The 12,289-nt window shown below is 40.7% G+C and overlaps 1 protein-coding gene across 1 annotated transcript in view; it reads left to right on the top strand.

Annotated features, from left to right (window-relative positions):
• The window catches only part of CLEC16A (C-type lectin domain containing 16A), a 641,924-nt gene that overhangs the window by 191,216 nt on the left and 438,419 nt on the right, over positions 1-12,289 (top strand). The window contains exons 9-10 of the mRNA XM_053694266.1: positions 3,234-3,278; positions 6,994-7,044. Coding sequence (XP_053550241.1) covers positions 3,234-3,278; positions 6,994-7,044 — 96 coding nt within the window. The remainder of the gene's footprint in view (positions 1-3,233; positions 3,279-6,993; positions 7,045-12,289) is intronic.

Genomic DNA, 12,289 nt, shown 5'->3' with positions numbered 1-12,289 from the left:
TTACAGCTCATTCTACTAGATCAGTCTCCACTTCGTGGGCTTTTAAGAATGAAGCTTCAGTTGATCAGATTTGCAAAGCAGCGACTTGGTCTTCTTTGCATACATTTACTAAATTCTACCGTTTTTATGTATTTGCTTCTTCTGAAGCAGTTTTTGGTAGAAAAGTTCTTCAGGCAGCTGTTTCAGTTTGATTCTTTTGCTGATGTTTTAAGTTTTTCTTTTCTTCATGAGAATAACTTATATTTTGGGTTGTGGATTAATTTTTCAGCATATGGCTCTTGTTTATTTCTATCCCTCCCTCTCTAGTGATTCTTGCGTGGAGTTCCACATCTTGGGTATTGCTATCTCTTACGTCAATAGCTCATGGACTCTTGCCAATTACATGAAAGAAAACATAATTTATGTAAGAACTTACCTGATAAATTCATTTCTTTCATATTAGCAAGAGTCCATGAGGCCCACCCTTTTTTATGGTGGTTATGATTTTTTTGTATAAAGCACAATTATGTCCAAATTCCTTTGTTGATGCTTTTTACTCCTTTTTTTATCACCCCACTTCTTGGCTATTTGTTAAACTGAATTGTGGGTGTGGTGAGGGGTGTATTTATAGGCATTTTGAGGTTTGGGAAACTTTGCCCCTCCTGGTAGGATTGTATATCCCATACGTCACTAGCTCATGGACTCTTGCCAATATGAAAGAAATGAATTTATCAGGTAAGTTCTTACATAAATTATGTTGTTTTTTTTTTTGTTTTGTTTTTTGCTAGCAGTAAAATGGATAATTGGGAACAAATCAAAGGAAGAAACTTTTCCAGTAAATTGTCCTTCAGTTCTTTTGACAGAGTTGCGTTTTAGCCAATCAGTTCCCTCTCATAAGTAACTCCATGGGAGCGAGCACAATGTTATCTATATGGCACACATGAACTAATACTGTCTAGCTATGAAAATCTGTAGACAGTAAAAAAAAAGCGATTTAAAATTACATGCCCTATCTTTCCAATTTACTTTTATCATCAGATTTGCTTTATTCTCTTGGCATTCTTATTAGTTGAAAGATAACATAGGTAGTCTCATATGGTAATTTCTTATCTCAGTGCATTTTTACAGTTTTTCATCGCTAGACAGTATTAGTTCATGTGTGCCCTATAGATAACATTGTGCTCACTCCCGTGGAGTTACTTATGAGAGGGCACTGATTGGCTAAAATGCAACTCTGTCAAAAGAATCATGAAAGTGTAATTTTTACTATACTGTCCCTTTAATCATGGGACAAAACTTGCTGAGTGTATGTTAGGCGATGATTTAGCCTGTAGAAGTAAGTCAGTTGCAAACAGTGTAATGTATTGCTGATCCAGCCTGCAAATAGCACAGCTCACAGACATTTGTATATTACCTGGCAAGCATCATTCTTAGAACATTGGCCCCGGAAATATTTGTTACAGGATGTTTCTTGGAATTCAGTAAAATTCCAGGGAAAGCTTTTTTCTAACTCCGTCCTTTACAAGAAACCCCCTCAATAGACATCAGATGAAATAATTAAAGTATAATCTATCACCAAAGGTTTTCTTTATTTTTATCCTATGAGTAGAAGGTTCAGTCAGTAATGTTTTAAATATTGAGATGCTCATTAAATCACATTATAAATTACATTTAGTGTATCATCTGTATGTGAAACAATGTGCGCAGTTTCACATACTAACAATGTATCTATTTCCCCCCAATAATTATATTTATAGTTTAACTTCTTTATAGAAACTTGTTGATGGTTTTTTAATAAACGTTTTAAAATGTATATTAAAAAATATAACTGTAAATATATAAAAGTTTGATATAATTTCTTAGCGGAAAAATACAAGAGTTTATATAAATGATGTATTGATATAAATGATATAGATATTTATAATTTTCCATTAGTTTTATTTATAGTTTTAACTTTTCTGTATACAGCATTTGGATGTTTTGGGACACCATTGCTAATGAGTGCATAAACCCAGTGCATAGCCATGTTATCTCCATAGAAGAAAATTGGCAGTACCCTGGCTTGTACTGGAGAGCTCAGTATTTAGAATGCCACCATTGCCACAAGTCAGTTTAATGTCTGCTCTACTGGATCTGCCCAAGTCAACTGTAAGTGAAGTGGAAGTGTCTAGGAGCGACAACAGCACAGCCTCAAAGTGGTAGACTACGCAAACTCACAGAGCGTAGCTGCTAAGTGCTGAAGAGCGTAGCACGGGACAATCACAAAATGTTGTATCAATTGCTAAAGAGTTCCAAACTAAAAGAAAAATTAGCACAAGAACTTTGCGTCAGGAGCATCATGAAATGGGTTAACCTGGGTCAAATAGCTGTGCACAAGCCTCAAATCAGCATACACAATGCCAGGCGTTGGCTGGAATGGTGTAAAGTATGGCACCACTGGATTCTGGAGGCAATGGAAACATGTTCTCTGGAGTGATGAATCATGCTTCACTATCTGGCAGGTGTGGTGGATTCCAGGAGAACCCTGCCTACCAGAATGCAGTGTCAACTGTAAAGTTTGGACAGATAATGGTCCAAGGCTGTTTCTCAGGGTTTGGTCTAGGCCTCTTAATTCCAGTAAAGGGTCATCTTAATGCTACAGAACACAAAGAAATTTTAGACAATTGGGTGCCTCCAACTTTGTGGCAATAGTTTGGTGAAGGCCCTTTCCTGTTTTAGTCTAACTGTGCCCCTGTGCAGAACGTTAGGTCCATCATGCTTTGTTGATGTATAAGAATTTTAGTGTAATGTACAATAAAGAAGCGGGGTTGGTATTTCTTGAAACGCTGTGTAGCCGTTTATTCATTAACAGTAGGCAGTCAGTGTGTGATCTGATGTGTTTCGCGCATGCACACATGCGCTTCCTCAGAGAAGAATTTTAGTGGCCTGCACAAAGCCCTGACGTCAACCCCTTAAACACTTTTGGGACAAGCTGAAACATTGTTAGCGAGCCAGACCATTTCGTTCCACATCAGTGTCTCACAGATATCCAGCAAGCTCATAAAGGTGGGATGGTCTGGTGTCCACATGCTTTTGGCCATATAGAGTGTATGTGTGTATTTATATGATTATGTATAAATAATTTGTTACCAATTTAATAATTATTAATATAGTTATGAAATTATTGAATGATGTTTGCGCTTTTTTCTATTTACTGCAATGCATTGTAATGAAAACATAATGTCTAAACCATTATTTTTTTTTTTTTAATCTAGGGTGCAAAAGAAGAAAGTGTTCACCTGTTGCGACATTTTTACAAGGTTGGTTTTCCTACACACTTAGTTTAAGAATAAACTGATGCAAAAGTAGAAACTCGGCCAAACCTGTCTCTTATGAGCTTATTAGGGAAAGCTGATTGAACGACAACAGCTTATATCACGTCTCAGCTTCATACATTTATACACAAAGGTTAAAATGAAAAGCTCACTGGTATTTTAGACTGTTTTTAAGCTTCCTATAATAGTGCAGCCTTTCAGTGAATTGTATAGCAGTAGGAAGCCACTAAACACACCTTGTGGTTGTGATAAGTGAACCTTTGAGATAATGACATTGCCCATATGCTACAAATGTATACGTTAAAGGGAAGGTTCTACAGCAGTGAAATAAATGCCAGTCTGCAGCAGTGAAATAAATGACAGTCTGCAGCAGTGAAATAAATGCCAGTCTGCAGCAGTGAAATAAATGCCAGTCTGCAGCAGTGAAATAAATGCTGGTCTGCAGCAGTGAAATAAATGCCAATCTGCAGCAGTGAAATAAATGCCAGTCTGCGGCAGTGAAATAAATACCAGTCTGCGGCAGTGAAATAAATACCAGTCTGCAGCAGTGAAATAAATGCTTGTCTGCAGCAGTGAAATAAATGCTGGTCTGCAGCAGTGAAATAAATGCTTGTCTGCAGCAGTGAAATAAATGCTGGTCTGCAGCAGTGAAATAAATGCCAGTCTGCAGCAGTGAAATAAATGCCAGTCTGCAGCAGTGAAATAAATGCCAGTCTGCGGCAGTGAAATAAATGCCAGTCTGCGGCAGTGAAATAAATGCCAGTCTGCGGCAGTGAAATAAATGCCAGTCTGCGGCAGTGAAATAAATGCCAGTCTGCGGCAGTGAAAAAAAAGCCGGTCTGCCCATATCCTACAAAAGGATATGTTAAAGGGAAGGTTCTGCAGCAGTGGAATACTACTCTGCAGCAGTGAAATAAACGCCAGTCGGCAGCAGTGAAATAAACGCCGGTCTGTAGCAGTGAAATAAAAAAGCCGGTCCGCGGCAGTGAAAGAAACGGCGGTCTGCGGCAGCTAAATAAACCCCGGTCTGCGGCAGCGATATAAATCCAGGTCTGCGGCAGCGATATATACACTGATCTGCAGCAGTGAAATAAACACTGGTAGCCAGCAATGATATACTGATCTGAAAGAAACCCCGGTCTGCGGCAGTGAAAAAAAAACAGGTCTGCAGCAGTAAAAGAAATCCCAGTCTGCAGCAATAAAATAAATACCGGTCTGCAGCAGTGAAAAAAACCCCAGTCTGCAGCAGTGAAATAAATACCGGTCTGCAGCAGTTATATACCGGTCTGCAGCAGTGAAATAAATACCGGTCTGCAGCAGTGAAATAAATACGGGTCTGCAGCAGTTAAATACTGGTCTGCAGCAGTGAAATAAATACGGGTCTGCTGCAGTTAAATACCGGTCTGTAGCAGTGAAATAAATATGGGTCTCTAGCAGTGAAATAAATATGGGTCTGCAGCAGTTAAATACCGGTCTGCAGCAGTGAAATAAATATGGGTCTACAGCAGTTAAATACCAGTCTGTAGCAGTTAAATACTGGTCTGCAGCAGTGAAATAAATACGGGTCTGCTGCAGTTAAATATGGGTCTGCAGCAGTTAAATATGGGTCTGCAGCAGTTAAATACCGGTCTGCAGCAGTGAAATAAATATGGGCCTGCAGCAGTTAAATACCAGTCTGCAGCAGTGAAATAAATATGGGTCTGCAGCAGTTAAATACCAGTCTACAGCAGTGAAATAAATATGGGTCTGCAGCAGTTAAATACCAGTCTGCAGCAGTGAAATAAATATGGGTCTGCAGCAGTTAAATACCAGTCTGCAGCAGTGAAATAAAGGGGCAATACGCTTGTCTCTTTTAAAAAAAATATATGAATTTTGTCTAATTTACATAACTGTTACTATACTCCTCATTGTGTAACAGACATCATAAACAGTTCGCACGTCTAGATTTTATATGAGTGGATATGAGTCGTCCATCTATTTGATTACATAACTGAGCTGTTTCCTAGTTTGTCCGTACACCACAATATCTTACAAAAACAGAACACGCAAGTTAAAAGGAGTGAAAACTTGGTGTAGAGCTGTTTTGTATGGGTACTTTGCTTGTCCAAGCTTGAAATTGATGGTTATTGGTAATTAATATATAAGCATGCTACACCTGTGATCCCTGCCTCAGGAAGTGCCAAACAAATCTGTGTAACCCCCTGACAGCGCGTATAACCCCTTGTAAGGGCACATAACCTCCTGTCAGTGTGTGTAACCTTTTGTAAGGGCACATAACCCCCTGTCAGTGTGTATAACCCCCTGACAGCGCATATAACCCCCTGTCAGTGTGTATAACCCCTTGTCGATACAGATTACCCCTTCTTATTGCGTTTAATCCCTTGTAGGTGCATATAACCCTCTGTCAGTGTGCATAATCCCTTGTCAGTTCACATTACCCCTTCTTAGTGTGTATAACCCGTTGTAAGTGCACATAACCCCTTGTCGTAAACCTGTCTGTTCGTATAACCACCTATCTTTGTACATAACCCCCTGGTGGTGCGCATAACCCCCTGTTGTAACCCCCTGGTGGTGCGCATAACCCCCTGTTGTAACCCCCCTGGCGGTGCGCATAACCCCCTATTGTAACCCCCCTGGCGGTGCGCATAATGCCCTGTTGTAACCCCCTAGCTGTGCGCATAACCCCCTGTTGTAACCCCCCCTGGCGGTGCGCATAACCCCCTGTTGTAACCCCATACCGGTGCGCATAGTAACCCTGTCTTTGTGTATAACTCCCTGGCAGTGCTTATAACCCCCTGTTGTAACCCCCTGGAGGTGCGCATAATCCCCTTCCATGTGCTAGAGGAAAAACGTTAGTGATTTTCTGCCTGCATTATTGTTCCTGACAGAAGTGATCACAGTAGCCACTGTCTGTTTACAAAGGGACAACTGCGGTGCCAGTCCCAGACAGTCTCACAAAACACAGGGGACTTGCTCCATATGGAGAGTGTCTTACATGGCCCATTAGAACGGCTGCACTGCAGGATAAGTCTGCTGATTGCTGAGGTTACGGTTAGAAGATGTGGACACATTTAGCGAGTATTGATCATTAGCGGTATTATTTGGCTAGAAGCCGTTATTATTCTGCATATTTCCAGACAATATTTTCATTCAAGTAAATAGACTCAAACCTTGATCTGATCCAGACTAAATGGTTAGAAATCTTAAAGAGAACTTCCAAACTAAACTAACCTCAGAAATGTTATATTTGATTCATTTTCTTTTTTTAAGCCAAAATAATATGTCCAACCCTTGTTTTAAGCACACATTTGTTTTTCTATAAATTGTATGGTCAGTGTTTGCTCTGGTGTCTAGTTTACAATTATGTTACATTACCAGTAAAATGAACTTGCATTTGTCTGACCCAGTCCGCTTACGTGAAAAAGCTGGAAAATGATAAAAGCTTTTCCTAAAGAGTAAAATGTACAAATAAGATAAGAAATCTGCCTTTAATTTATACGTTTGTTGATTAAAGCAGCATTTCAAGGAACTGTCGTACTTGAGACGAAAAAATGTAGGTTCTGCAAGTTTCTTTTGTTTCTTGTTGGATTTACGAGAAATCTAAAAAAAATGAAAACCAGATGTATCCAGCTCAGAATAGACCAGGGCTTCTCTTGTTTATGATGATGATGACATGAAATGATTCTTTTGCTTTGTTTAGGGAGAGGAAATTTTCCTGGACATGTTTGAAGATGAGTACAGGAGTATGACCGTAAGTACATATAAACAGTATATTCAGATCATGCAAAAAAGGGACGTACAGTAATAATGATTATAAGTAGACACCTCTGATATAAAAGGTTTATGTCAGTGAGATGAGCTGAATCAGACATGACATATGCAATTTTCAATGTACTTCAGTAATCAACTTGCTTTGTTTTCTTGGCATCCTCTATTGAAAAGCATACCTAAGTAGTCTCAGGTGTAGCAATGAACTAGTCAAAGCTAGCTGGTGATTGTTCACTGGCTCACCTAATGTGTTCAGCTAGCTCCCAGTTGTGCATTGCTGCTGTTTAGCTGACTTTAATACATGTATAATCACATTAAATGAGTTAAACGCATAGTTATATCGAAGCAACAATGCAATAATAAAATACTCTAACAGCATTTTCTGTTTCCATTTTTAAGGGGGGGTTTTAAGTATTTTTTTTTTCTTTACTGCATCTAAAAGAGATCATTTTATAGCATATTCACCTTTTTTTAAAATGGCTGTCGTACTGAAATAAAAATATGTTTCTGTTCCATATTTTTGGGGTATGTCAGTTGAGTACAGCTGTGTAAAGATTTCCTTATCAGCCAATGAGCTTCTACCCTGGCATTTGTGCTGCCATTCCTTCAAAATCATAACAAGGCACTATTGTGTAACTTTTATCATGCAAAGAAACCTGTTTAAAGAGTGGTCTTTTTCATGCCCTATAGGAAGTATATTTGTTTAATGTCCCTTTAAGAAAAAGGGACTGAACCTTGAGTTCCCTGCAAGCTGCTTTCTTTAGAAAGTAATTGGACACCAGCGTCTTGCAGGAACCTGTTTAGTTTAACCTGATGGCCAAGCCAGAACTAACCATTTATAGTTTTTAGCAGATCCAAATCAAATCCGCATGCTTACTGTGAGTTTATATTCCTGTTTGATTGTTTCCTATAAGTAATTTATTTTCCATTGTCGTAAACATATTTTAAGGTGACACAAACATCTGCCAGCCCCACAGAGGCAGAAAACATCAACACGCCCAGGAGCACCTTGTTCTGCTACTTGCTCACAGTGGGCGGCCATTTTTACAGAGCGCGCTATACACACCCAGGAACACCTTGTTCTGCTACTTGCTCACAGTGGGCGGCCATTTTTACAGAGCGTGCTATACACACCCAGGAACACCTTGTTCTGCTACTTGCTCACAGTGGGCGGCCATTTTTATAGAGCGCGCTATACACACCCAGTAACACCTTGTTCTGCTACTTGCTCACAGTGGGCGGCCATTTTTATAGAGCGCACTATATACACCCAGGAACACCTTGTTCTACTACTTGCTCACAGTGGGCGGCCATTTTTACAGAGCGTGCTATACACATCCAGGAACACCTTGTTCTGCTACTTGCTCACAGTGGGGGGCCATTTTTATAGAGTGCGCTATACACACCCAGGAGCACCTTGTTCTATCACTTTCTGACACTGTGCGGCTATTTTCTCTTGTAAGGTGTATCCAGTCCACGGGTTCATCCATTACTTGTGGGATATTCTCCTTCCCAACAGGAAGTTGCAAGAGGACACCCACAGCAGAGCTGTCTATATAGCTCCTCCCCTAACTGCCACCCCCAGTCATTCTCTTGCAACTCTCGACAAGAAAGGAAGTATCAAGAGACATGTGGTGACTTTAGTGTAGTTTTACCTTCAATCAAGAGTTTGTTATTTTTAAACGGTACCAGCGTTGTACTGTTTTACTCTCAGGCAGAAATTAGAAGAAGAATTCTGCCTGGAGGTTTGATGATCTTAGCGATTTGTAACTAAGGTCCATTGCTGTTCTCACACATAACTGAAGAATATGGGAAAACTTCAGTTGGGGGAACGGTCTGCAGATTACCTGCTTTGAGGTATGTTCAGTATTTTTATTTCTAGAGAGATGAATAAGTTCTAGAAAATGCTGACAGAGCCTTGTGTATTTGAGGTAAGCCTGATGCAGTAATTTAATAGCAACTGGGATCATGCTTACAAAACAGGGTAATACTCCATGTTAATAATCATATTACTTAGTGACAAAACGTTTACATGATTTCATATAATAGGACGTTTGTTCTCTGAGGGAGATACGTCTTTATTTGGGGCCTAGTTTCCACATGGCTAGTCAGATACTCCTAGGAGTATTTTCTTAAGGCCCCTCTGGCAGCCAGTACATAGTGGGAGGGGCCATTTTAGTGCTCTAACTGCGCAGTTTTAATTCAGACTGAGACATCCAGCTTCCCTAGAGGAGTCCTCTGGCATCTGAGGACAATTTCAAAGGGGTTATTTCTGCACAAAATCGTTTTTGAGGGCAGGTAGGAGCCTCAGCAGAGCTGTGGCAAGGTGCTCAATTGACTTTTAACGTTTTTTAATGTTTTTCAATCCGGTTTGGGGCCTAAGGGGTTAATCATCCATTTGCAAGTGGCTGCAATGTTGCTTTAGTCCCTTACACACACTGTAAACATTTCAAAGACTTTACTGTATTTTTACACTGTTTTGCAGTTTAAGTGCTAGTTTTTTTCTCTTAAAGGCACAGTAACGTTTTTGTTTAATTGCTGTTTCACCTTTATTAAAGTGTTTTCCAAGCTTGCTTGTCTCATTACTAGTCTGTTAAACATGTCTGACATAGAGGAAACTCCTTGTTCAATACGTTTGGAAGCCATGGTGGAACCCCCTCTTAGAATGTGTATCAAATGTACTGATATTTCTATAAAGACCATATTATGGCGCTTAAAGATTTATCTCCAGGGGATTCTTTGACTGAAAAGAGGGAGATTATGCCATCTAGCTCTCCCCATGTGTCAGAACCTATAACTCCCGCTCAAGTGACGCCAAGTACATCTAGCGCGTCTAATTCTTTTACCTTACAGGACATGGCGGCAGTTATGAATGCTACCCTCTCAGAGGTATTGTCCAAACTGCCAGGGTTACAAGGAAAGCGAGACAGCTCTGGGGCTAGAAATAATACAGAGCTTTTTACATTACGCTTTAATGCCTATGTCCGATATACCCTCACAATGCTCAGAAGCCGAGGCAGGTGAGCTTCTATCTGTGGGTGACATTTCAGACTCAGGGAAGGCGTTACTTCAGTCTGATTCTGAAATGACAGCGTTTAAATTTAAGCTTGAACACCTCCGCTTATTGCTTAGGGAGGTTTTAGCGACTCTGGATGACTGTGACCCCATTGTGGTTCCAGAGAAATTGTGTAAAATGGACAAATACTTTGCAGTGCCTGTTTACACTGATGTTTTTCAAGTCCCTAAGAGGTTTTCGGAAATTATTACTAAGGAATGGGATAGACCAGGTGTGCCGTTCTCTCCCCCTCCTGCTTTCAAAAAGATGTTTCCCATAGATGCCGCCATACGGGACTCGTGGCAGACGGTTCCTAAGGTGGAGGGAGCAGTCTCTACCCTAGCTAAGCGTACAACTATCCCTGTTGAGGACAGTTGTGCTTTCCTAGATCCTATGGATAAAAAATTGGAGGGTCTCCTTAAGAAAATTTTTATACATCAAGGTTTTATTCTCCAGCCTCTTGCATGCATTGCCCCAGTTACTGCTGCAGCGGCTTTTTGGTTTGAGTTTCTTGAGGAGGCTCTACAGGTGGAGACCCCGCTAGACTATATTCTAGACAGGATTAAAGCTCTTAAGTTAGCTAACTCCTTTATTTCTGACGCCATTTTTCATTTAGCCAAGCTAACGGCTAAGAATTCAGGTTTTGCCATTTTGGCGCGTAGGGCGCTATGGCTTAAGTCCTGGTCAGCAGACGTTACTTCAAAGTCTAAGCTTCTTAACATCCCCTTCAAGGGACAGACCCTATTCGGGCCTGGTCTGAAGGAGATCATTTCTGATATTACTGGAGGAAAAGGTCACGCCTTTCCTCAGGATAGGTCCAATAAGTTAAGGACCAAACAGAATAATTTTTGTTCCTTTCGAAACTTCAAGAGTGGCGCAGCTTCAGTTTCCTCTAATGCAAAACAAGAGGGAAATTTCGCCCAGTCCAAACCAGTCTGGAGACCTAACCAGGCTTGGAACAAGGGGAAGCAGGCCAAGAAACCTGCGGCTGCCTCTAAAACAGCATGAAGGAGTAGCCCCCGATCCGGGACCGGATCTAGTAGGGGGCAGACTTTCCCTCTTCGCCCAGGCTTGGGCAAGAGACGTCCAAGATCCCTGGGCATTAGAGATTGTTTCCCAGGGATATCTTCTTGACTTCAAAGCTTCATCTCCCAAGGGGAGATTTAATCTCTCACAATTATCTGTAAACCAGATAGAGAGAGAGGCATTCTACTCCAAGGTCCATTCAAACATCCAAATCTAATTTCTCTGCGGCTGACTGCTTGGAGATTGAACACTTGATTTTGTCAAAACGTGGTTTCTCAGAGTCGGTCATTGATACCTTAATTCAGGCTCGAAAGCCTGTCACCAGGAAAATCTATCATAAGATATGGTGTAAATATCTTCATTGGTGTGAATCCAAGGGTTACTCATGGAGTAAAGTCAGGATTCCTAGGATATTATCCTTTCTCCAAGAAGGATTGGAGAAGGGATTGTCAGCTAGTTCCTTAAAGGGACAGATTTCTGCTCTGTCTATTCTTCTACACAAGCGTCTGGCAGATGTTCCAGACGTTCAGGCGTTTTGTCAGGCTTTAGTTAGAATCAAGCCTGTGTTTAAACCTGTTGCTCCACCATGGAGTTTAAATTTAGTTCTTAAAGTTCTTCAAGGGGTTCCGTTTGAACCTCTGCATTCCATAGATATCAAGCTTTTATCTTGGAAAGTTCTGTTTTTGGTAGCTATCTCTTCGGCTCGTAGAGTTTCAGAGTTATCTGCCTTACAGTGTGATTCCCCTTATCTGATCTTCCATGCAGATAAGGTAGTTTTGCGTACCAAACCTGGGTTTCTTCCTAAGGTAGTATCTAATAAGAATATCAATCAGGAGATTGTTGTTCCGTCACTGTGTCCTAATCCTTCTTCAAAGAAGGAACGTCTACTACACAATCTTGAACGTGGTTCGTGCTTTAAAGTTTTATTTACAAGCTACTAAGGATTTTCGTCAAACATCTGCATTGTTTGTTGTCTACTCTGGACAGAGGAGAGGCCAAAAGGCTTTGGCATCTTCTCTTTCTTTTTGGCTGAGAAGCATAATCCGTTTAGCTTATGAGACTGCTGGCCAGCAGCCTCCTGAAAGAATTACAGCTCATTCCACTAGAGCGGTAGCTTCCACATGGGCTTTTAAAAATGAGGCCTCTG

The sequence above is a fragment of the Bombina bombina genome, chromosome 11 (assembly GCF_027579735.1).
Source record: "Bombina bombina isolate aBomBom1 chromosome 11, aBomBom1.pri, whole genome shotgun sequence".
In the NCBI taxonomy this organism is placed as follows: domain Eukaryota; kingdom Metazoa; phylum Chordata; class Amphibia; order Anura; family Bombinatoridae; genus Bombina; species Bombina bombina.
The sequence above is the reverse complement of the archived record's forward strand: the minus strand, read 5'-3'. Positions and strand labels throughout refer to the sequence as shown.